General features: G+C 36.2%; 1 protein-coding gene across 4 annotated transcripts in view; it reads right to left on the bottom strand.

The window, feature by feature from the left end:
* Positions 1 to 403: 403 nt before the first annotated feature.
* LOC127811005 (G-type lectin S-receptor-like serine/threonine-protein kinase At2g19130) overlaps positions 404 to 27,066 on the bottom strand; it is a 38,398-nt gene continuing 11,735 nt past the window's right edge. The window contains exon 2 of one of the 4 annotated variants that reach the window (XM_052350678.1): positions 404 to 789. In XM_052350678.1, the coding sequence (XP_052206638.1) occupies positions 589 to 789 (201 nt within the window). In that variant the 3' untranslated portion in view covers positions 404 to 588. Of the gene's footprint in view, positions 2,928 to 27,066 lie in introns of all 4 variants that reach the window. The other 3 variants (XM_052350682.1, XM_052350679.1, XM_052350677.1) reach the window with 3 other exon arrangements.

The raw sequence follows: 27,066 nt of genomic DNA, 5'->3' as shown, positions 1-27,066 counted from the left end.
TATTTTTGTTAATAAACACTACATAAGTAAGGTAGAGTATTAAGAGTTGTTCTCTTTGTATTTTAATTTTCAGTTTTGAATTCATTTCTAGTTTTATGTTTTGAGTGTTTTTTTTTAGATTGCAAAAAATACGTTATTTTTGTCCGTAGCATTTTTCGCATTTTGAAAATTTTGAATTCATTGTCATGTTTATAATAAAAATAGTTAAAACAATTTTTTGTTATTTTAATTTTTCTTTACAATTTTTTTTCTTATTTTTTAAAATATGAAAGTAAATACATTTTCACTATTTTAGAAAATTAAAAACTGTAAATGTCCTGAAAATAGCAACAAAAAAAAAAAAAAAAAAAACATGACTTTAAAATCCTTGGCATTTTATGCAACGAGTTCTAAATTAGGTGTACACTACCACTAGGTCTTAAACATCATTTCAATGTTGCATTTAGATAGAGGGATTTCATTAAACAGCTTTCTTAACCTTTGAGGTCTTATCTTGCTCGTGAAAGTAAAATGATGCTCTAATGGACGCGGAAAACACAAAAAAGGAAGAACATGCATGTTATATATACTAATAATCCCTTTTGGCCTTCAGGGCTTGGCATCTGTCGAGGATGCAGGGCTCTTTGCCTGAGAGGAGTCAGTCGAAGTGTTGCTCGGAGGTTCAGAGCTCTGGCCAGAGGATGACTCTGTGAAGAAAACTATATTTTCCTGGTTGTCAACGAAGAATTGGAGGGATCGTGGAACCGGAGGTGGGTTCACATCCAGAATCCCTTCCAGGATCTGCACTACCTGACCCATTGTCGGTCTATGGTTCTCATCGTCTTGGATGCACCAACAAGCAACTCTACAGATTCGCCTTAGCTCTCCTGCATCTGCATTCTTGTCCAGTCTGGGGTCTAGTAGGTCAAGGACATCGCCTCCTTCTACGACAACATTTGCAGCCCAGGTTGGGAAGAATTTTTGTTTCCCTTCTTCGGTGTGCTCAGAATTTCTTCTTCCCGATACAACCTCAAAAAGCATCATACCGTAGCTGAAAACATCAGCTTTGGAAGTTATGGCTACTCCAGATATCCACTCTGGTGCAAGATAGCCTCTTGTTCCCCTTACGGTTGTCAAAACCCTGCTGAATTCTCGCCCCATAAGCTTTGCAAGTCCAAAATCAGCAACTTTTGGACAGAATTCAGCATCTAAAAGAATGTTTTCAGGCTTTATGTCACAGTGTATGATACAGTCCCTGCATTTCTCATGGAGATAAGCCAACCCTCGAGCCGTCCCCAGTGCAATTTGGTACCTTGTTTTCCAGTCCAAAACCTTCTCATCCTTTTCATGGAAAAGATGGGAATTCAAGGAGCCATTCTGCATATAATCATACACCACCAACTTCCTGTTGCCTTCAGAGCAGAACCCACGAAGCCAAACAAGATTGACATGTTGGATAGTTCCAATTGTGCTGACTTCTGTTCGGAATTGCTTCTCTCCTTGGATGATGCTCTCAAGCTTCTTCACAGCTACAACAGTTGAATCAGGTAATGTCCCTTTAAAAACAGAGCCAAAGCCTCCTCCCCCCAGTTTCTCAGAGAAATTCTTGGTTGCATGCTGCAAATCTCTGTATCCGAATGCAATCAATGAACCCTCTACAGCTTTTGTCGATCCAACTGACCTCCTTTGCCGCCGCCAGAAAACCGCAAAAACAACACCCAGGAGGGCTATCACTACAATGGAACCAGCAACCGCTCCAATAATAGTACCCTTGTTACTTTTAGAACTCGAAAACTCAGAGGCAGCGAGTTTAATATAAAGAGTTTTTCCATTTCCTGAGAGTAGTTTCACGTTCACAAGCTCGCCAATCCAAATCGAACAAGCATTTCTGTCATAAGCATAAGCTGTGCACGAACAGTTACCCAAGCATGAAGTTTCGCATTCTGCCTCACTGCCAACAGCCACAGTTTGTGGATTTTCAGGCGAGTTCATGTTGGGATACTTCCAAAACCTATCTCTTTCTTTATTAGCAGCACCAGAAGTCTCGCACTGTAATTGGGAATTCCTCACACACCCACCAGAATGATCATTCAAATTCCAGTCACTGTCCGACCTAGGTCTGAAACCTTTCAAACAACTACAAGCTTCTTTTGTCGTCTCATCGCAGGTGCCAAATGCCCCACAGAAATCATAAACTTCACATTGTCGTTGCGGCTGAGACCAAAACAAATTCCACGCCTTGCTGTTCTCCACCCATGTGACCATCTTTATTTGCCCGGATATATCCATGATAAATCTAGAAATTAATGAAGGATCATCGAGAGAATATGTGAAATAACTCTCATCATTTTTGTTGTTGATAAAGCTAAAATTATAATTATAACCAATAATGTTCTTCATTTCAGGAACATTGTTGAAAAACTGCCCATTCCATTGACCACTAGTCCAGTAGGCTTTAGTCCCATTCCGCATTATATGATACTCACTATTAATTTCATCTAGACTAAGAGAGAATATCCCTGGAGCAGGATCTTCAGAATTCTTCCATGAAGTAAGGCGTTGATTGGTTTTAGTAACCCAATTATATCCGAGCTTGGCACCAGGCAACCAAGTACCGCTTGGGTGATCAAAACTTTGCCAAAGTGGTTCTGTGGAATTGGATTTGGACCCTTCTGTCAAAACCAAATTACCATCATCCCCAAGAACTGCTACAACAGAATTCGAAATTGTAGAGCTCTGATTGGTGGACCAAACTTGGAGTTTCCGCTCATTGAGAAGCACCAAGTTGCCATCTATGATTTTGAGTTGTGAGGAACGGTGATCTGAGACGGCTGATTCTCTATTAGCTACCCAAGCTACAGTTCTAGTGGACACTTTCTTGTACCACATGCATATGTAATACTTGGAAGGGTTACCTGGTGCGTAGAAACCCAATTCGAAATTCCCACCTGCAGAGACAATTGTCTGATCCCCGGACAGAGATTGGTTAGCAGAGATGGTGTCAGCTCCAAAAGAGAGACGCGTGTTGAGGGAGAAGGCCAGGAAGAAAACTATCAGCATGGAACCCATTTCTGCTAAGAAAAATTCGTGCAGGAGCTGTGATAATAGAACTAGATATGATTGAATTACAGGAGAGAGACAGAGAGCGGGCTTTGATATTTTGATTAAGTTGGGACTCAAATGCAACTAGGGTCATGGAAAGGAAGGAGTTGCGGTCTATCTTATAAGAAGTCTATTAGGCTTCGCGAATTGACCATTAGGCCATTTTTCAAACTTCTCTTTCTCTATTGATCTCCAACACGCACCATTGGAAGTCCAGTTACTGTTAAATCATCATCGGATTGCTAATTGTTGCCAGAATGTCTAGTCTCCCTTTCTCTCTTCTCCCCTCCACCTCTATGGCCGTCTTGTCGTCCCAGTACTATGGTCTATGGCCAAGGCAAAAAATGAAAAAAGAAAAGACTTCCACTGGCAAATCAACTTCTGAAATATAAAATTGAATTTTACAGATGAGAAAGAAGAACACTGCCTGTCACCTAACTACATGAATTCCAAAACATGATTGGCCAATACAGCCACGCTGCCGCCTAACTGTTTGGGTCTTATTAAATATGGGTCACTGGTGGTAACATGGTTTTTAGTCCCTACAGGAGACGGTCATTGCCCTTTTGAAACCGTCACCGGGCGCTATTATAGCCCCCAACTGGGGGCAACGAAAATCGTTGCTAATCCAACCGTAACGTAACCCCTGATCGACGGAAATCTATAGGAGACGTTATTTTAATGTTTCCAAATCGCTTTCGATTTTGAAACTCTAGCGTGTATTTGATAGCATATATTTATCATAAAAAATATTTAATTATATATAATTATTATAAATATTTTTTATAAAAATAATTGAATACCCTTAACTTTTCTATAGAAAATATGTGTATGGTACAAATATTTAAAACTTATTTTCATGAAATTTATTTTTTAAGAGGGTGGGGTGATTTTTGTTTTCTAGATAATCATTACCTAGAATTAAATTTTAGATAATGAAATCAAACAATTGGAGAATGGAAAATGGGGTGGAATTTCAATTCTATGGAATTCCAATTCCTTGATTTCAAAAAAAATCTCCACTTTTTGAATTAAAATGAAATTCGAATTCCATGGGAAAAAAAAAAAAAACTGTTTGATAGAATTTCTTGAAATTTGGGTGGAAAATAAATTCCAACCTCATTTTCCATACCTATCAAACGCACCTTAAGTGTATTTAATTGAAAAAAGATGGAAAAAGAAAATATTTTTTAATTCCATAGAAAACAATTCCCATCTCCCCCTTAGTTGCAATTTTCTATGAAAAATGAGTCAAAACATGCTTCAATGTGTTGTACCATGAAAATTTTCCATGGAAAATGTTAATCAATCAAACATGCAAGTATGGAAAATTTTTCATTGATGTAACATTTTCTATGGAAAACAATTACAATCAAACATGCTAAATAATCGTTTCAGATTATTTTTGAAATTTTAAAAAATTTTCAAGTCTATTTTGTAATATTAAGAAAATATCGAATATACATTTTTAATTTAAAAATACATTTTCATCCACGAAGAGATTAGAGAATGAATTTTTTTCGACACAAAAATGTCCCTCAACTTTAGGTAAAAGGCTATTTGACCCCCCTCAACTTGAAGTTGAACCTATTGTGTCCCTCAACTTTCAATCTTGTAACAATCACATACCTGAGTCTAGCAAGTATTGCTCGTGAGTGACACGCATAATCTAATGTGGGCCCCACATTGATCAGGCCCATGAGAAGGCTCCACGTGCCTCGAAATTGCAAGAGAGGAGGCGAACTGGCGACAGACAATCATCGAAAGAGGACCGATGAGAGTGCAACAACCTCTAATGACACACACCTTCTTATCAACGACGAACAAGGAAGACAACCACCGCCCACGCTGCTGGACCGACCGATGAGGGTGCAATAGTATCCAACGGGACACACTTCCTTATTGGCGATGAACAAGGAAGATGACCGTCCACGCTACTAGACCGTTGATGCCCGTCCACCTCCCATGCCGTCGGATTGACAGACCATCCACCTCCCACATTGTCGATCTAGATTTGCCCGACCACATCGTTACTATCGTCAACCTCGATCGACGTTGTCGTCAGCCACTAACATGAAGAAGACAAGCAACCGACCGACCGCTTGCCTCCTACTTCACCTGCAACCACCGATAGAGAGCGAGAGCGAGAGAGAGAGAGAGAGAGAGAGAGATAGTGACTACCGATAGAAGAAGGCAATATCGGGGGTTGGTCGGCGACAAGGAAAGAGGGACCAGGGTCGGTCGACAATGAAAAGTGTGAGGGGTCGCATGGAAGGCAAGAGGTTGCTAGCAATGAGCAAGGAGAGAGGTTGCCAACACTGGGAATAAGGAAGAAGAAGATGATGGTGCTTCCTTCACGCACCTCAATCGCGCGTGTACTTTTAACATCTCTAATTTTTTAACAAATATTTCATATTGAAAATTATTTTTTTATATTTTTAACATTTAAACACATTTTTTAAAAAATTTTAAAATTATAAAATAAAATTAAAAAAACTAAAATCATTTTCCACAACTAAACAACCCTCTAGTCTTTGTTGTGCCATCCCATCTTGCTAGAAATAATTAACCAAAAACTAGTGAAAAAATATAAAAGCAAAAATAACAAACCCAAATAATGGGATTTTTCATTTTAGAAGGTTGGGATTGTTATCTTTTTATTGAGGTTTATTTTTACTTTAGAAATATATAACGCAACTTATCACAATTGTAATTTTATCCTAACTAGGCTAGTTCTATAAAGTAGACGGAAGCATAACCCACAAATTGGACCTTGCGTTCCAACTATTGAACTTGAAACTATTAATGAAGTGTTGCTGCCTGTGAAATGATACAATAAAAGAAAGTGTACTCACCTCATCAGGTGTTGCAGACATCTTGGGTTTCTGAAAACATGTAAATGGAACTGCTTAAGATGGCTTTCCAACTACATAAATTAGATGAAATGGTAAATGGGTAGAAAAGAAAGTGCCACTTTCTGGAATGTTTCATACTGAAGTGACTAATAAAAAGACAGGGAAAAAGAGACAATATCACTTGCATTTCCTTACCTAATCAGGTAAACAAGAACAAGCTTTCTTGATGTCTTTGTGATCATTTGCACTAATCATTCTTATCGTACAAGATTCAATTTATTGTGTGAAACACGTCGACTTCACCGTTAGCAACTTAGCATTGACATAACAAAGATGGTTAGTCCAAAAATCTATGGACGTAGGACATCTTTAAAACACCAACTATACAAAATTGTTCCTTTCGGCCTAAAATGATGTTCAGAGGTGGGCTTGCAATGCCAAAGAATGGGCTCTGGCGATCAGTCCATCGAGGGGAGGGGGGTAGTGACTAGCACCTACAAACACTTTGATGCTCAAGTGAGTAAGAGAGTAAATTGACAAAGTATTGGTAGGGTAGAAGAGAACATACCTTGGCTCTAGAGAAAGTTAGTTTATATAGAAGGAGGAGAAGTCCTCTTGCATGCATGCATCGTATGTTTACAGGGTAATGGAACCGGATATCCGGCACCAACGAGCTCCCTGATCTATAAATTAAATATTGGATGTAACTAATTCTTGGACTTGAGGTTGTCACGGTCATCTCATAAGAAAACCAGTATGCTTTGACATCATTTCGATAGGCTAGATAAAGGCTGCATGTGGGCGATCATTGGGCATATCGTAAGGCTTATGGAGATGGGTGTATAACTAAGATGGGACTCGTCTATCCCTTGATAGAGGATGATGTATCTAAGGCGCCTTCGGTGGATATTCACTTTAAATCCATGGCCATGGTGAAAGAGATCAATAAGGAGTTATTGATTCACTTTCTATTAAGTGAAGATATCCGGATGATTGAAGAAAACTTATGTGATCGTAATCAAGCAACATATCACCAACTTGAGATCACATAAGATACATTGATGAAATGATCGAATTACACGGTAATCATGCTCGTGAAAGGTTATTTACGGATTATGAATCCTTCTGAGTAATTGGGTAGGCATGACGCCTTACTAGAGGCCAATCTTATTTTTTGTGTTCGTACCGACACATTGCCAATATATTCGAAAGCCTAATGAGTCATGCGCAATAGACACGGTCTCTGGCTTAAACCAGGAGAGCGGACGTATGGTTAAGTGAGACATTTCGGCAAGAAGTTATGCTGTCGTAGATTCTCACGAAAAATGAACAAATAGACGTAATGACGAGGGGTTGTCATAATGGAAAGAGTTTCCTAAAATGGAAATTGATTAAATTAGGAATGAGTTTCTAATTTAATAATTTTCTATTTGTTAGAGTGGTAAATAGGAAATAAAATATATTTGGGCTTAAGTTAATATTTGGACTAAATTGGATTTGGGCCAAATATTAAATTAAATATTATATTTGGACTAAATTAGATTTGGGCCAAACATTAAATATTATATTTGGGCTAAATTAGATTTGGACCAAATATTAAATAATAAATATTTGGGCTTGAATTATATTTGGGCTAAATATTTTATAAATGGATTTGGGCTACTAATTATATTTCTAGTTGGACTACAATAAGCCTATTTAAGATTCTAGTTGAACTAGGATTAACGGGGTAGCCCAATTCATTAGGATTTAAGAAACCCTAGAATGTAACTCTATAAATATCCCTTTATGGGTTGCCCAAAATTAATGGTTGGTTGTATAGTTTTTCAAGAGTTGAAAAACAAATGCCATTCAATCTTCCCCGTTTCTTTTTGGCATCGATTTGAAACGTGGGCGTTCTTTTCCATCCGTACACAAGTCGCAAAAAAGAGAAGGAGCTAACACTCCTATTCCGCTCTCCTTGCTAACGGACGCGTGTCGTGTATCACGAGTTAAAGGCCGGACGCTTAGACGGCTCGAATCAGCGAATGACTCGAAAATCTAAAGGTTAGATTTATTTTATTTGTATGTGAATGATTTAATTTTGACGTTGATCCAATCCCCGGGATCGGGGTAAGATTCAAAATTTTTTGAACTACGCTACTTGCCCCATAGCGATCTCGCTTTACTTTCAGGTGACATGGTGCCGACGAGACACTCATTAATATGGATGGGATCCGTCATCAATGAGAATGAGATCTGCCATTAATAAGGATAGGATCTTGAGTAGGCGCGAGAGTACCAGTCATGGGGCTGTAATGATGTTGTTGTAGTAGGCTGGGGCAAGGCCAAGATTGGGCCTCAGGTCGGGGGCTGAGATTGGGTTGTGGGCGGGGTGTTGAGATTGGATCGAAATAGTCCACATCTCCCCAGGTCGGTTGGTCGCAAAGCGAGCATTCAAGCTTAAGTATATGTAGTTAAACAACATTTTTGTTTCAATCGCCCCTGGTTGGAGATGTGGGGATATAATCCTTAGGGCTGAAGTGTTTCGACTGATGATGTATGAACATTCTTTGGGTGACGTCATGACCTGAATGGTTTCAGGCTTCAAAGGCCGTCATGCCTGGTTGAGACGGTAACGGGGCTAAGCTATCGAGGGTTACCTTGCTATAGTTTAAGGGTGGCCCTGAAGGAGTATAGCTTTACAAGAAGCTCAGCATGAGGCCGTGTTAATGATTATTTGCCCAAATCTCGAAATTTGAAAGGATGGCATGTGCTCAAGGGACAGTTGACCCATTACCCGATGTGGACATTTTGCTAGTGTATTAATTGTTAGACTGGTGGTATGATCCGAGGGATTGTCTTGGTGACGAATAGTCTCCATCTGTTAGATGCATCCAACGATTTTCATAAATACTCATATCTTCCCGTTTGTTCGTATCATTTTAAATGCCTTTTGTGATCTCTTTTGCATTTTGGCAATTTTCACCTTCAGGGGTTGCAACGCTTTAGTCCCAATTTCTTCCCTTGCTATGTTGCAGACCTTCACTCTTTAGGCAATCAGTAATGGCTGAATCGTCCTCTCATCCCCCCACTTTCAAATGGGTAAGCAATGAAGTATCCAAAATTGCCTCTAAGTTCGACGCTCCTAATTGCGTGGTTGAAATGAGGCAGCAAATCTCCATATCTAGTACCAAAGAGGGAGATGAGTTGTTCGTGTGCCGACATTGCGAAAACGAAGAATGCATGTATATGGAATCAAACTCTGTGGTAGACGGGTAATCGATCTTCATGTACAAGGCATTTTTCTCGCGTCTTCGATTGCGGTTGCCTTTGTTCGAATTTCACGACTCAATTCTTTCAATGTTGCACGTTGCTCCGACCCAGTGGAAAGGAGTAGGCAAAGGGGGTTAGTTTTCTTTAAATAGTCTTCGAGGAAATGGATGGTTAAAGCTATATGACAGCTCGTATAAGCACTTCAAGGCCGGCTTCTTCAAGGTATCTTCGACGGAGAATGAGTTTTCCTTTTTCCTAGATGCTAACACACTTCTGAGGTATCCCTTGTTTTGGCAACTGGAGCTGACCGTCATGTCCAGGATTAACTACGCGAATCAAGATCTGGAAGGGCTGGCCTAGGTGGATCTCTTCACTTCCTTTCCACAGTTAAAGTCAGTTAAACTCGTCGAGCTTGGAGATGACCCAGATACGTTAGCATAGTACATGAGTAAGTTTCTTGTGTCTTTGGTTTACGTTTGCCCTGTACGGTTCTTGTCTATCATTGCTTATGCCGACTTATCTTGGTCATCTTAGGTACCATGGCTCCAAGTTTGACCAAGGAGAAGGTTCAATGCCGAGTGCAGCATAAGAAGGTTGCTGGCCCAATTTTTGAATAGGGTCTAAAGGGGATCGAGAAGGCTTACTAAGGGGAAGAGCGTCCGACCACCTAAAAGTCGCCTAATAGGGGGCACAGTGGCTTCCCCAACCTCTATCGAGCTTACTGCATTGGATACTCCAGTGTTTCCATTAGAGGAGGAGCATGTTGATGTCGTGGAAGCTCTGTTAGCGTCGCGAAAGAGGTAAAGGCTAATTGGTGGGGAACTTACTGGAGTTCTGGCGACCCCAGCCTTGGTCACTAATCAAGAGGCGCAGGAACTTTTAAGGAACTTGAGCCAAGTCATCGAGGAAAAGACGTTGGGGAGTCCAAGGACTTCGAGACTTGGTGCCGAATCACTGTCTTTCGTCCCATGGCCAACGTCGGACATTACCGAGCCATCACTGGGTTTGGGTGAGCATCCCTCGAGTGTGAAAATTTATAGGAGACATTATTTTCACATTTTGAAAATGCTTTTGATTTTGAAACTCTAAATAATAGTTTCAGATTATTTTTCAAATTTTAAAAATTTTTGAAGTCCATTTTAATATATTAAAAAAATATCAAAAACATATTTTCAATTTGAAAAAACATTTTCATCTAGGAAGAGATTAAAGAGGGAATTTTTTCCTGGCATAAGGCACAAAAATGCCCCTAACTTTGGGAAAAAATCCATTTTGGCCTCGCAACTTGAAGTTAAATCTATTATACCCCTCAACTTTTGATTTTGTAACTATCACACACCTATGTCCAGCAAGTATTGTGCGTGAGTTACACACACAGTCTGATGTGGGCCCCACATTAACTAGGCCCATGAGAAGACGCCACGTGCCTTGAAACTACAAGAGATGAGGCGGGCTGGCGACAGACAACTGCTGAAAGACAATCGATAAGGGTGCAACAGCCTCCAACATCACACACCTCTTTATCGGCGATAAACAGGGAAGATGACCACTGCCCACTCTGCCTAACCGTTGTTGCTTGCCCACCTCTCACATTATCGAATCGACTGAGAAGGGTGCAACAACATCCAATGTCATACACCTCCCTGCTAGTAACGAATGAGAAATATGACCGCCCACGCTACCGGATCGTTGTTGCCCACTCACCTCCCATGCTGTCAGACCGAATGACCACTCACCTTCCATGTCTTTGACCTAGATTTGCTGGCCTATACTGTTGCTATCATTGACCCCCCGACCCCGATTAACCACCAGCATGAAAAAGGTGACCAACTGACTAACTGCTTGCCTCCCATGCCGTTAGAAACCATCGATAAAGAGCAAGAGCAAGAGAGAGGCAATGACTACCGACAGAAGAAGGCAAGACCAGAGGTTGGTCGGCGGTAAAGAAAGAGGGACTCGGGTCCGTCAGTGGAAAAAAAAGCGAGAGGTCGCGCGAAAGGTGAGAGGTTGCCAGCAATAAGAAAGGAAAGAGGTTTCCAATATTGGGAATGAGGAAGAAGAAGATGATGGCGCCTTCACGCACCTCAACTGCTCGTGTACTTTTAACATCTCTACTTTTTTAACAAATATTTCATATTGAAAATTATTTTTTTGTACTTTTAACATTTAACACAGTTTTTAAATTTTTAAAAATTTAAAATAAAATACTAAAATAATTTTCTACAACTTGTTTTGGATCCGACTAGATTTTACGTTGGTTGTCGGTTACTTAATACAACCGTCCTCTTTTATCCAGGCTTGGAACCGTTGGGGCATAACCATTCATAGCGACACGCTGCACTGCCCGCGTGTAGTGTCAAGTGAGTTAGGGCCGCTGCATCGGCGCTCGGATGTAGTGACAAATGAGCAAGGCTCCTCGCCTTTGCTTGGACAGATGCGGGTAAAGAAACTAGTCCAAAATGAAAACCAAAATCAAAAACAAAATCAAATTCAAAGTCGAAGCCGAAATCAAAATCATAGATTAAGGATTGGGTCATGGAACATAGGAATATTAACAAACAAATCTATGGAAGTGGTAGATATGATGATTAGGAGAATGATTAATATTATGTGCCTTCAAGAGAAGAAATGAGTAGGGAAAAAAATAAAAACTTTATTAGAAACTGAATATAAAATATGATACACAGGAAATGATTGAGCGAAAAATGGAGTAGGGATTATTATGGATAAAAGCTTAATAGATGAGGTGGTGGATGTAAAGAGAATAAGGGATATGATTATTATGGTGAAGGTTGGTTTAGGAAGAATAATTATGAATATCTTTAGTACATATGCACCATAAGCGGGGTTAGGTGAGTTAAATGGTCATGTGGGTAGAGACGGAAGCGGCTATAGAGAGGTACATGGAGGGTATGGATTCGGGGAAATTAATAATGAGGGTAAGTCTATTCTAGATTTTGTTATGGCATATGAGCTCATCATAACCAATATAGGTTCAAAAAATAGGACGAACACTTAATCACATATAAAAATGTTACATCAAGCATCCAAATAGATTATTGTCTCATGAGTCAGGAGGATCAGTTATGTTGTAGAGATTGTAAGGTAATACTGAGGGAGTGTTTAACTACTCAACGTAGACTTTTGGTACTTGACGTCCAAGTAAGAAATTGAAAGAGAAAAAATGACATAAAACAAAATCCAAGAATTAGGTGGTGGGATATAAAGGGGGAGAAACAATTAATTTTCAAAGAAAAATTAAGGGGTAGAAGGGAATGGAATGGAAAAGGATAGGAAACCAAATGTAGAGGGAAATGGCTATTGCCCTAGGAAACACAACAAAGGTAGTTCTTGGAGAGACAAATGGTAGAACCCCAAATCTTAAGGAATCTTGGTGGTGGAATGGAGAGATACAATTGAAAATTAGAAAGAAAAAAACTTGCTATAAGGCTGTATATCAATGCAGCAATGAAGAAAACCTAAAAAACTATAAAGAAGCGAAAAGACAACAAAAAGAGCTATTAGTGAAGTAAGATCAAAAGCATATGAGAATCTATATAAACAAGTTGATACAAAAGATGGAGAAAGGGATATATATAAATTAGTTAAAATAAGAGAAAGAAAAACAAGGGAACTAAACCAAGTGAAATGCACAAAAAATGAAAACTAAAATGTATTAATGAATCAGGGAGCGATTAAGGAGAGATGGAAGGAGTATTTCACAAAATTATTCAATGATGGTTGAGACACAAGAATTAGGTTCGGACATCTTAGTAACTCTGAAGGGAATATGAGTTGTACATTTTATCGATGCATAAGTTCAAAAGAAATAACGCAAGTATTAAAAAAGATGAAAAATTATAAGGCGGTGGGACCGAATAATATACTAATAGAAGCATGAAAATGCATGGAAGAAGAAGGCATCTCTTGGCTAACAAAATTATTTAACGCGATCTTTAAATCAAAAATGATGCCAGATAAGTGAAGGAATAGGACTTTGCTTCCTATATACAAGAACAAAGAAGATGTTCAAAACTTTGAAAATTATAGAATAACTAAGTTATTGAGTCATATCATGAAACTCTGGGAGAGAGTAATAGAGTAAAGGCTCAGAAAAGAAATAAACGTCTTAGAAAATCATTTTGGTTTCATGTATGGTAGACCAATAATGGAAGCTATATACCTACTGAGGCGCCTAATGAAAAGGTATCGGGATCATCAGAAGGACCTACATATGGTGTTTATAAATATAGAAAAAGCATATGATAGGGTCCCTAGAGAAGTATTATTGAGGGTTTTAGAGAAGAAATGAGTTTGAATAGCCTATATACAAGCCCTTAAGGACATGTATTGTAATACCCCATGTTGCAAAGTGTCAAGTAAGTTCAAGCAACTGAAAATCAATTTGAAAATTTAGTTAACTAACTACCGAATCGACCGGAAGGAGTACCATGGACCCTAGATTTTTAAGGGAAATAGTATGGTAATGACAAGTAATACGAGTTATGATTTTAGGTATCAAAAGAAGTTGGATCGGGAACAGTTTCTAATATAGTTATCTACCAGGTTGAGAAAACTAAATGATCGTAACGGATGTAACACTCGAGATTTTTAGATTCAGATACTTGAGGAAGTAGGATATTTTAAAGGATTGTGGACAAGATTTGGATAAGATTTGATTGGATATGATTTGATTTGGATAAAGATTTGATTTGAATAAGATTTGATTCAGATATCAATGATTACAAAAAATCTTAGAAAATTTAGAATGATTGCAGAAGATCTTAGAAGTTTTGGAAATGATTATATAAAATCTTAGAAGATTTAGAATGATTGCAGAATATCTTAAAAGATTTGGTAATGATTATATAATATCTTGGAAGATTTAGAATGATTGTAGAAAATCTTAGAAGATTTAGAATGATTGTAGAAAATCTTAGAAGATTTGGAAATGATTATATAAAATCTTAGAAGATTTAGAATGATTGCGGAATATCTTAGAAGATTTAGTAGTGATTATATAATATCTTGAAAGATTTAGAATGATTGCAAAAAATCTTAGAAGATTTAGAATGATTGCAAAAGATATTAGAAGATTTGAAAATAATTATATAAAATCTTAGAAGATTTAGAATGATTGCAGAATATCTTAGAAGATTTGGTAATGATTATATAATATCTTAGAAGATTTGGTAATGATTATATAATATCTTAGAAGACTTACAATAATTGCAGAAGATTTTAGAAGATTTGGAATGATTGGAAAAGATTTTGGAAGATTTGAAATGATTGTAGGATATGTGTTTCTTGGTGGCTAAGTTTCCAAAACCTATAAATAGGGGGTTTATGGCTAAGGATTCTCTCATTTGAAGTTGTGATAAATTCGTGCTAGACGAGAGTGCTTCGGGTTTAGTGGATAAAGAGCATTTAAAGCATACGCGAGGCATCACACGCACAGAACACTTGGGCAGCGTGTGAGGGCGTGTAAGGAGGTGGTTTGGTCAAAATACTTGAGGAGTTGCATAAAAGTCGAGGTTGGGCACAAGGTTCAAGTGTTCTGAGTTTCATTCGAGGTGAGTGTTCGCCCCCAAAACTTGGTTTACTGCTGGTGCTTCTACCTTAAAAACTTGGTGTTTGTTCTATCTAAATGTGTTGTGACTTCATGCAAAATGGTTTTATTGCATGCAAACGATAACCGTGCTAGTGTTAATACCTTAATGCTAGATTTAGATGGCATCTGGCATTTATATTTATGGGACTAATGATGTAATACTTACAATATATAATAAAATATGTTTTCATATTTAAGGCCATATCTTCATTCATAGCTCTCCAATCATTAATATGAATGAGTCCTTAGATTTCCTGTTAAAGGCCTTATTCTTAAGTGTTGAGAATATGTGACAATTGACCTTTGTAATAAGGATGTCTTAATGGTTATTCGCAGTCCCTAGACTTCTCAGATGAGGACTATGATTAGTCGAGTACGGACTGACACATGAGATACTACATTTGATTAGTATGAGATACTAATGATAAAGAATGGCGAGTCGCATGCCATAATCCATGAGATGGATATAGTACACATGTGGGTAGGTGTTAGTGGAACGCTTACTGAATGTGACGCACGTGATAGATCACATGGCTTGAGGGATCTATGATCTATCACAAGCTTCGATCGTGTTATTGGTCCTTAGACCAGAAGCAACACAGTTGTCTTGTATGTCGGTGTCAGGAATTTGCCATTGCTAAATACCATTCAGTTACCGGGTGGGAGATGCACTGCGTTGTTCCTGTGCAATGGCATATGGAGATAGGTGATTGCTAATGGAATCCGTCGACCTCCGGCGTGAGGTGAACATCCTATGCGATCAAGGGTGGTTATGGTTGTATAAATCCCTGGCCAAGGTACACATGATTGAAAAGGTGTTTCTAATGTCGAAAAGTGTTTCGATGTGTCATCTCAATCACACCACACTAGATCTTGGCATAGCTATCGAGTTAGTGAGTTTGATTGATCCATGACTCTCACTCGATCGCGTTGTTAATCGATGGAAGGATTATAGTACACGGGAATTGGAAGCCCAAATAGCTTCTTAAGAAGTATGACTTCATTACTGGTAGGATCGCCCTAACATAATGCTAGTTGTCACTCAGGGTCTTTCGAGTTACATCGGGGAAATTGAGAGATCCTCATTGTAGACTAAAGTGTTTGGTTGACGTCAAAGAGTTTGACGTGTCTCGATTGCTACTTAGTGGTGAACCTAGAAGGTCACATGCATATCCAAGTGTAGTGGTTAATTAAGTGATGAAAGTTATAATATTCATTAAGGGTTAATGATTTTTACTGGGATATTAATAATGAGAGTGGTTCTTATTGGATAATTAATTTTTATATAATATTTTATGTATAATAGTTATACATATATTATATTATATTGAGAGAATTAATTTAAAATAAATATATGAAAATTTCCATTATCTATATAATATATATGATATATTATATAGATATTAAAAGAGAATTTCCATTCTATATGATATATTATATAGATATTAAAAGAGAATTCTCATTCTATATAATATATATGATATATTATATGGAAATAGAAAATAGCATTTTTATTATATATATATAATATATATGATATATTATTGAAAAGAAATATGCACTTTCATTTTATATAATATATTATATATTTTATTAAAATGGAAAAAGCACTTGAAATAATATATATGATATATTATTTAAAAGAAAAATGCACTTCCATTTTATATAATATATAATATATTTTATTAAAAATGGAAAGAGCACCTCAATTTATATATGATATATTATTGAAATGGAATGATCACTTCAAATAATATATATGATATATTATATTGAAAAGAAAAGTGCACTTTCATTATATATAATATATGTGATATATTATATTGAAAATAATATAGCCATCTCCTCCTATAAATAGGTGATCATTGTAATACCCCATGTTCGTATGAAGTTGCCACGTAATTTCGATGAGTTTGGAATACCAAAAGATCAGTTTAACGATAAATTAAGTTGTCGAATCGACTGCAGAGAATGTTTCGGAGTAGAATTATCTAAAAAAAATGATATGGTCTCGATATACGTTTCGAGTTAGGATTTATGGTATCGAAATAAATCGGATCGGGAACAGTTTTCGGTACAGCTAAAATACAGCTGCCATTTAGGCTGAAAAATCGAATCGTTGTAGGAGACTCCCGAAAAATTAACAGAACCCTAGGGGGGCTTCCGTTTTGCGTAATGAGCAACCCTTCAGTGGTTTCGGAATGAAACAACAGCCCGGTAAGGACACTGGGGCGAAATCATCCTTTTCAACTAAGAATTGGATTATTAATTTTGCGTTTTCAGTATTGTAATGCAAATAGATTCAAAATTTAAGGGCATAGTTGCAATTAGAGAATTGTTCTAATAAATTTATGATATAATCTGAGGTTTAAATGTATAAAATTGTTGTTAATATAGTATAATATATAACATTATATATATATATATATATTTACATGTAGCTGGGCACCTCTGCAAGAATTTTATGGCCAAGATTTGTGCAAGACTGAAGGGATTTTAGCAGGATTTAGGGAGAGATATGGCAGCTAGAATTAAGGAAGAGGCAGCGAGATTTGAGGGAAAAAACTACGAGATTTGTGGAAATTTTCTGATTAAGTGCGTGATGGCCAAGCATTCAATAGTGATATATATGTACATGGGTGGATTGGTGGCCAAGACAAGGGATCTATAAATTGGATGGTTTGGCCGATTGAGAAGCATCAAGAGAAAAGCCGAGAAGAAGAGAGAGAGAAGGAGATTGCGAGAGGGAGAGGTGTTCGGTGGCAGCAAGCGGCCATGGCCGCGAGCTCAAGAGGGGTAGGGGTGGCCGACAAGCTTCCAGCAACGAGCGGAGCAATAACGGCAATTCGAGGCAGCGGAGAAGGTCGGCAAGGCGAGGCCGAGGGCAGTCGAAGATGGCTGCACAACCGCGGTAGCCATGGCCAACGCACAGTGAGCTGGGCCGCGAGTAGCAGCTGGACGCGGGGCCGTAGGTGGCCGCGAGGAAGACCCCCAGTGGTGGCAGTCACAATGTGCGGCGAGGGCGGCTGCGGCTGGTGTTGGCGAGGGCAGCGGTGGGCATGGCGGTTCATGCAAAAAGGAAGAGAAAGAAGAAGGGGAAGAAAAGAAAGAAGAAGAAGGAGAAGAAAAAAAAAAGAAAAAGAAGAAGAAGAAGAAGAGAAGGAAGAAGAAAAAGAGAAGAAGAAGAAAGAAAGAAAAGAAGAAGTTGTAGGCTCATGGCAGGGGAGGCGCGAGGAGGAAGAAGAAGAAGAGAAGAAAGAAGAAGAAAAAAAAAAAGAAAAGAAAAAGAAAGAAAAAAAAGAAGAAAAAATAGGATTTGGTGATTTATTATTATTCCGGAGATTTTGGCAAAGAAAAAATTGTTCGGGCATGCGTTTTGAGAATATGGCACGCATACTGAGAAAGTCGGAGAGGCTAAGTCAAGGTAAATAAAATTTCTTAGAAAATTCCAAAAATTCAATAATATTATTTTATGAATTTTCGCAGAAGAATATTTAAGAAAATATTTTAGAAATATTTAGTTTGGATTTATTGAGGAAAATTATGAAGAAATAGAAAGAAAATTAAAGAAAATGCCAGAAATTATGGAAAAATATTTTTTAATGTTTATTTAAATAATTATGGTGATTAGGATGCTTTGAGGTTTAAGTTGAAGAGACTTGTGCAAATTTTGAGGTTGACACGCAAATCGAGGTGATGCACGAATTTCGAGACAGGTGCAAATATCAAGGTAGCTCGATAAGCTTGAGAAGGTAAGTGGTACTCCCCAATTAAAGTTAGTACTTTGTTTGTAAGTGATTTATGTTCCTCGAAAATATTTTCATCATATTGACATGCCCTGATATGTATCCATCACGTAGACTGCATACATGACATGACTATGAAATGCATAAATACACATTGATATCATTGATCACTCGCATTGAGGCCGTAGGGAGTACGAACTGGCACCGTTGCTTTACCAAGGGTGCACCCATACACCTCGGCTTCGAAAGAGGTGGCCGCTAAAATGATAGGTAGCATGAGGGGTGCAATTGATACCTACGAGGTAAGACATTGCATACACACATGACATAGCATTATGTACCCTTACTTAGATGATTCATCATCTAACTTGGGTTTTACCCCTGGAATATTCAAACGTTCCAGGTGGAGATTGTAGTAGATACGAGGATGAATGAAGCATGAAATGGCACTTAGCAGAGTGCATAATAAATGAAATGTATGTAACGTAGCCCCTGTATTTAAGTTCTGCTACTTTAGATTCTGAACGTTTTGAGGAATGTTGAAGATGTAAGAATTTATTTATGACTAATGTTAAGATATCAGGTTTCGATCTTTGCTTCCGCATTTAATATGTATAGTGATTCTCTTTCGAGAAAAAGGGATTGGAAGTTCTGGGACGAATTCGAGGTATGACGTGGTTTAGCTTTAGTGTTTGAAAGAAAAAAAAAAAATTTGTCCCGGAATTGTCCCAAGTCATAACGTGCCTGGAAAAGCGGGGTGTTACAATCATGTAGAGAAATGAAGGTATGCGAAATCATTTGGCCATAAGCTCTTATGCTTCTCATTCTTATTGGAATTCTCTTAGCCATTACTCTCAATTTTTCTCTTGATTCCATTGTTGCTAGTGTAGCAAGTCCAACCTAATAGAAAGTCTATTAGTTTTTTGAAATCTATTTATCTTTCATCTCCTACACTTAGATTGGCTAGCACATAAACTAAGTTGTAGGATTTATTCCCTACTTGGAGTCACTACAAGAATTTAGGGGATTTACCCACACATAAATTACCCACACATATTATACGTGGGTATTTATCCACACATAATGTTAATATATGTGGGTGATTAAATTAGACAAACTCGTTATATTATCCACATTTATTATGTGTAGGTAAATTGATATACCCACACTTATTTTGGTGAAAAAAATTCCCTCCACTTTTAAAGGTTGGTGGGATAATTCTCAATAAAAATTTATCTGATGTGGCACTTTTTTTGGATTATATTACCCACACATATTAATAAATGTTACTCATGTGTGGGTAATGATTTAAAATTTTACCCACACATAAGTACAAATGTTATATATATGTGGGTATTCACGTATTAGCTGATGTAGTAGTTTTTTTAGATTATATTGCCCACACATATTAATAACTGTTATGTATGTGTGGGTAATTATTTTTAAACTTACCCACATATAAGTTACCCACACATATTATGCGTGGGTATTTACCTACACATAATGGTAATATGTGAGGGTGATTAAATTAGACAAACTCATTACATTATCCATATTTATTATGTGTGGGTAAATTGATATACCCACACTTATTTTTGGCAAAAAAAATTCCCTTCACTTTTAGAGGTTGGTAGGATAATTTTTCGAAAATTTTTTTAGATTATATTATCCACACATATTAAAAAATATTACGTATGTGTGGGTAATTGTTTATAAACTTACCTTTTAGCTTTGTCCACACATAATATGGTTTTTAGCTACATGGAAATTATCCTTTCATACAAAAATTATTTTTTATATTATTGCCCACACATAATATGTTTGTTACCCACATTATATTTTTTTTAGCCACACATTTAATTTTTTTTTAAATTATTATCCGCACATAATATTTTTTTTACCTACACATAAAATTTTTACCCACATAAAAAAATTATTTTTAATATTATTACCCACACATAATCTTAACTTTACTTACACATAAACAAATACACGTGTCACGCCACATCATCATCCAATTAAAGCCACATCATTAGCCACGTCATCAGCCACATCATTAGCCACGTCATTAGCCACATCAGCAGCCACGTCATCAGCCACGTCACAATTATAACTTCCGGATATAAAAATACCTACACATATAAAAATATTTACCTACACATATATGTGTGGGTAATATATTAAGATTTACCCACACATGAATATATGTGTGGGTAAAAGTTATTTTCTAACCCCCATTTACCCACACATCTTGACATTTGCATTATGTGTGAAGAAAAATTATAATTGACACATAAGGTGATTTTTACCCACATTTACGTGTGTGGGTAAATCCCTCAATTTTTTGTAGTAAGTGTGGACTAACTAGGCCCCTCGTGCTTTTGAGGGACGGTTCGGTCTAACTAGTTAACTGTTTGGAAGCTGTTGGTGTGCAACCATTGCTATCTTGAAAAGTTCCAACCTTTACACCGAACTTCAAACCATCATAAGGTATATTTGGCATGGTTTAATTTTTGTATTGCATATGGTCATAGGAAACCAAGTCTTGCAAGGTGGTCTTGAATTTATTTCCGTTGCGTTATTATTTATGTTTTTGAAAAAGTTTTAAAAACAATAAAATCCTTGCATCGATACACCAAGAGTTGGGGTTTCCTTTCAAATTGGTGATAGTTGATTTTGTGAGAGAGGTTCATCCCTAAATGTTTTGAATTTGTGCATTGCATTTTATAAAATATTGTTTATATGATGCATTGAATTGTGAAATATGGCATTGTCTTACGTTTTGTGTGTTCTTATGGAATGTTAGCCTAAGATGTTGTCTGGATAGTGTAGCCATAATTCTCTAAGGGCGTGACGAAATAATACAGGTATTTGATGCTGGTGTGCATGTCAGGATAGCCACCTTGGTTTCCGTGTTGGGTCGTTTGATCAGGGAAGTTGCACTAGGATGACTAGGCGGTCCATACTATGTTGTTCATGTGGGATGTCAGCCTAGGATGTTGTCTGGATAGTGTAGCCGTAATTCTCCAAGGGCGTGACAGAATAATAGGGGTATCTCGTGCTGGTGAGTATGCTGGGATAACCGCCTTAGTTTTCATGTCAGGCTGTTTGGCCAGGGAAGTTGCACTAGGATGATTAGGTGGTCCATGTGAAATCTTAGAGTTGGGATTGTATGGTGGTTCCTAGATGTTAGAGTGGGAACGTAATTTGGAGAGATGTGTTGGCTTGCCCCTCTTAAGCGAGAATTGCGTCGTGTCGTCAAGTCGGTATGGTGGCATAGCTTTTAAGAGAGATTGCTCTTTTCCCGTGGTAGGGTTAAGCGCTAGGGATTCTCTTAGGCTAGGGCTTATCGGGTGTATTGATTTATTTCATGTCTTGCATTCATTCATGAAAACGTGTTTTTGAACTCTCACTTAGATGATTCATTATCTAATATGGACTATGTCCTTGTAATATTCAAACGTTCCAGGTGAAGGCAGCTGTGCAAAGGGAAAGGAAATTGCCGAGGAGTGACGACGATTAGAAGATGTTTTATATTATGTCATTTCAATTATGTTGTTTACTTTGATGATGTCATGTAAACATTGGTTAACTTTATGATATAAATAAAGTGATTTCAGTTATGGTTTATTGAGGTTTCGATCTAGCTTTCGCATTTGAGTTAATGAACCTATCTTAGTTTATTGATGATTCATAGTTGATATACTGAGAAGGTGTAACGGGATCTTCGGGGAACGATTTATGTTGGGTTTCCGTTATTTGGAAAAAAATATCTCCGGAATCTTATGTTACGTATCGCCCCGGGAAGGCGGGGTGTTACATGTATCACGGTATAGAGACAAGAGTCAAAACATGCGAAGGGGATATTGAGACTTTTAAAATTATAATGGGACTGCATCAAGGTTATGTACTAAGTCCATACTTATTTTCTTTACTAATGGATGAACTCATTAAACACATTCAGACAGAGGTGTCGTGGTGTATGCTATTTGCAAATGACATAGTGTTCGTAGATGAAACAAAAGAGGGAGTAAACACTAAACTTGAGTTGTAGAGAAACAATTTAGAATTTAAGGGATTTAAATTAAGTAGAAAAAAATAGAATATATGGAATGTAAATTTAGTAAGAATGCAAGAGTGGGGGATGTTATAATAAAATTGGAAGACCAAATCATACAAAGAAAAAATAATTTTCAATATTTGAGATCAGTGATTCAAAAAGATGGAGAAATTTGCGAGGATGTCACGTATAGAATTAAGGTAAGTTGGCTAAAATGGAGAAATATATCAGGAGTGTAATGTGATGGTAAAATCACATTAAAACTGAAAGAAAAATTTTATAGGACAGCTATGAGACCAGTCTTGTTGTATGGCTCAGAATATTAGGCAGACAAATACCAGCATGGGCAAAAGACGAGCGTAGCGGAGATAGGAATGCTAAGATGAATGTGCGATCATACAAGAAAAGATAAAATTAAAAATGAAATTATTCGTAATAAGGTAGGAGTAGTGCCAATCAAGGAGAATATGAGAGAAACTAGGCTAAGCTGGTTTGGTCGTGTGAGAAGAATATCAAGAGACGCTCATGTGAGAAGAGTTGATGAAATAGAATAATTAGTCAAAAATAGAGATAGAGGCAGACCTAAAAAGATTTTGAGACAGACATTAAAGTTTGATATGAAATATATGGGCTTAAATGAAGATAGGACAAAAAATAGAAATATATGAAAATCTAGAATTCATGTAATTAACCCCACATAGTGAAATAAAACCTGGATATGTTGTTGTAATTTTCTACAACTAAACAACTCTCTAGTCTTCCTTGTGCCATCCCATCTTGCTAGAAAAAATTAAGATACATAAAAACTATTTATAATAATAGTAATAATAATAATAATAAAATAATACATATTTACAAAAATGGACCACGTAATATCAATACATCACCTAGAAAATATAAAACAATCAATCTAAAACTTTATTATTTGGCAATCATAAACATACACACACATGTAAAATCAAATTCTGAAATTTAGTGAAATCAAAATAATACGTAATAGTATACTATTTTTAATTACAATTCATTTAAGTAAACGTTTTTTAGGACATAATTACTAATAAGTCATCATTTTGTATAAAAAAAATAGTAATATATAGTAACCCCAGTATGCATTCGTCCATAAATCTTTTTGCAAATTAGTAAGTATTTGGGTAATTGGGTCATTTTAACATGCTTGAAAGAAGGTTGTCTGGTTGTCCCACTACTGTGGCCGAGGCTAAAAGACAAAAGAAAAGTCCTCCACTTGCAGCAAATCAAACCTCCGAAATATAAAATTGAATTTTACAGATGAGAAAGAAGAACACTGCTTGTCACCTAGCTCCATGAATTCCAAACCATCATTGCCACCGCCTAACTCTTTAGGTCTTATTAAATAATAGACTTTGTAATGGTTGGATTTGATTTTAATTTTTGTTAAAATTATAATTAAATCAAAGTTAAATTATTAAAATTAAAACCAAATCATTATCCATTGATTTTAAAAATTAAAAACTATAACCAAACTATTCGATTTCGATTTTAACCATAATTTTTTTAGTTTGATCTATACCAACAAATAAAGATAAACTCTTGTAAATAACATTTATAAAAAATTTTGATAATTCCACAACAAATAAAAACAAACTCTAATAAAATTATATATATATTTTTTTTTGCATAAAGTTACAAATTAACTTCAAACTTCTTAAATATAATTATTTAATTGATAAAAATAAAATAATTTAATATTATGTTTTATTTTTATTTGTTAATTACTTTATAAATGTTAAATATTTTATATATTTGTAATGCATTAATTAAAATACTTGTAAAAAATACATTAGTCAATATATATATTATGTGTATATATAATATATTAATTAAATAAATATCTATTATATATATATATTCGATTCGATTTGGTTTAGTTACCTTCACATTTTGTTCGGTTTCAGTTCGAATTTTAATTTAAATTTTTTGAAAATCATAATCAAACCATATCCATTGAAATAATATTCAATATTTTTTCAAACTAATCTATTGCCCAATCAAATAATTTTGAACTATATTGACGGATTCAATTTTGATTTAATTTTCTACTATTTCAATTTCAATTGGCATCTCTAGTTGTGGATGGTAACAAGGTTTTTAGTCCCTGCAGGTGACGGGTCATTGTCCTTTTGAAAGAGTCACCGCACGCTATCATACTCTCCAACTGGGGTCAACAGAAATCAATTAGAAAAAATTAAATTATTTTTAAGTCCGGCCAAATTAAAAAATAATTGAAGACCTTTCAGAACTATCTTGTGGTGGAAAATAATTTAATTTTTTAAATTCAAAAGTATTTAAAAAAATAAAAATTAGAAAGTTTATTGAAATACAAAAAAAATTCAATTAGAAAGTGAAGATTTAAAAAATATAGTTTTTTTTTTCTTAAAATTGAACTTAAAAATTTTTTAAAAGGAATTTTCAGTTTTTCTTATTAATTTAGGGATATAAAAAAAAAACTATTTTTATAAAAATTTCTCAAATCATCTCCTTATCCTTCTCTAATATAAATTATATAAAATAAATGAAAAATCTCTACTTTTGTAACAAATATTTCATATTAAAAATTATTTTTCTATATTTTTAACATTCAAACACAGTTTTAAAATTTTTATAAAAACTAAAATCATTTTCCACAACACATTTTTTAAAAATACCTTATGACGAAATATTGTTTCGTCGCTAATTTGCATTGCTAGTCAGTTTCTAATTCTGTCGCGGTTCCGTCACAAAATAGCGAAGAAAATTTTCATCGCTAAAAATTCGTCACTAAATCTCAAATTTCTTGTAATGAGAGTGGGTTTTCTGTTTTTATGAAAAATTGATTCAACTCCCTCGTGAGAAAATCAATTCTAGCAAAAGTGATAAAAGAGCATCACGTGACTGCAAGTTGAAAATTATTTTTTATAGAAAATTTGATCAATTAAATATCTAAAAAGCTAAAATTTAAACAAAAAATAATATAAAAAAGATAACTAATTAAACACACTCTTAATGAAGGATTGCATGTGAAATGATACAATAAACGGAAGTGTGCTCACCTCATCAGGTGTGGGTTGTAGACATCTTGGGTTTCTAAAAATGTGTAAATGGAACTGCTTAAGAGGGCTTCCTAATTGCATGAACCAGATGAAATAGTAAATGGGCAAAAAAGACTGTTAACTTTTTGGTATGTTTCATACTAAATTACCTAATAAAAAGACGGGAAAAGAGACAATATGTAATGACCCGTTAGTAGACTTAAGAGTTTATTAATATTTTATTTATGGAGATTGAAAAATTTTGCCTTATCAAATTAAATGTTAAGAAATATTTTTATATGACAAAATTTATGTAAATAAATTAGATATTAAATTAATGGATTGGGCTTTGGAAGCTTGGGTTGAGCCTAAGAGGAGATTTTGTATATCTTAATTTTTATAATGTTGTGAAGCCCATTGGGCTTAAGGATATGTTGAGGCCTTTTGAGTAGGCTAATAGAAATGGGCCATTATATTTAATTGGGCCAATGAGTTGGGCTTAGGCCCATGTGTATAATAATGAGAGATGGAATTATATAAATGGGAAAAGAAAATGAGAAAATGCAAATGACCATTAGGGGCTTGGATATTTGTGTGTGTGTTTTATGTGAGGGGTATATTGGTAAAAGCAAAGAGAAGAGTAGTTGGCAAGCCATTCCCCTCCCCTCCCCTCACCTCTCCATGCCACCTTAATTGTTTTTTCTTCATCTCCCAATCTCTCCCTCTCGTGAACCTCTTCTTCATTCTCTTCATTTCTTTTCCTTGATATTTTCTCCATTTTCTTCTCTTGGGTGAAGCTTCAAGAAGGAGGATTTTCATATTTAAGAAGAGCAAGCTTCTTCTTCTTCAGTTCAAGTATCATCAAAGGCAAGTTCTCCTTGCACTCTTGATTTCTTTTGTGCAAGCTTGTCCTTTTTGTTTATTGTGATGTCAAAATGCTTTATGACTCTTTACCTTCTCATGGTTAAAAATATTGTTGGTATTGGTTGTATATTTTCGCCATTTTTCCTTTGATCCGCATGTTACGTATTGTTATGTCAAGCCTTTGTTGGGTCTTTTTGATGGTTTCGTTGGGATTTGTTCACCCCATTCTTCCTTCAAGGAATGACATTGATGGGTTAGGAAGCTAGAATGGAAGTTTTGGAATGTTTGGTGGCCATTTTGTGGGTTTTCGGCCTTTTTCCGTTGTTCTCAACCAAGTTGACTCGTCCAGGAGGTTAAGTCAACTCAGGCCGAGTTGACTCAGTTTTGGGCGAGTCGAATCGAGCCAAGTCGACTCGAATTTCTGTCGAGTCAACTCGGCCGTGGTTTTGACTACTCTGCGCATGTTTCGCTTTTTCAGCCATAACTTTTGACGTAGAACCCGGAATTGTAATCCGTTTGAAGCGTCTTAAACTAAAGTTTAAGGGAT

Source organism: Diospyros lotus, chromosome 10, assembly GCF_014633365.1.
Source record: "Diospyros lotus cultivar Yz01 chromosome 10, ASM1463336v1, whole genome shotgun sequence".
In the NCBI taxonomy this organism is placed as follows: domain Eukaryota; kingdom Viridiplantae; phylum Streptophyta; class Magnoliopsida; order Ericales; family Ebenaceae; genus Diospyros; species Diospyros lotus.
Note: the sequence above shows the minus strand (reverse complement) of the source record. Positions and strands in the feature narration are given on the sequence as shown.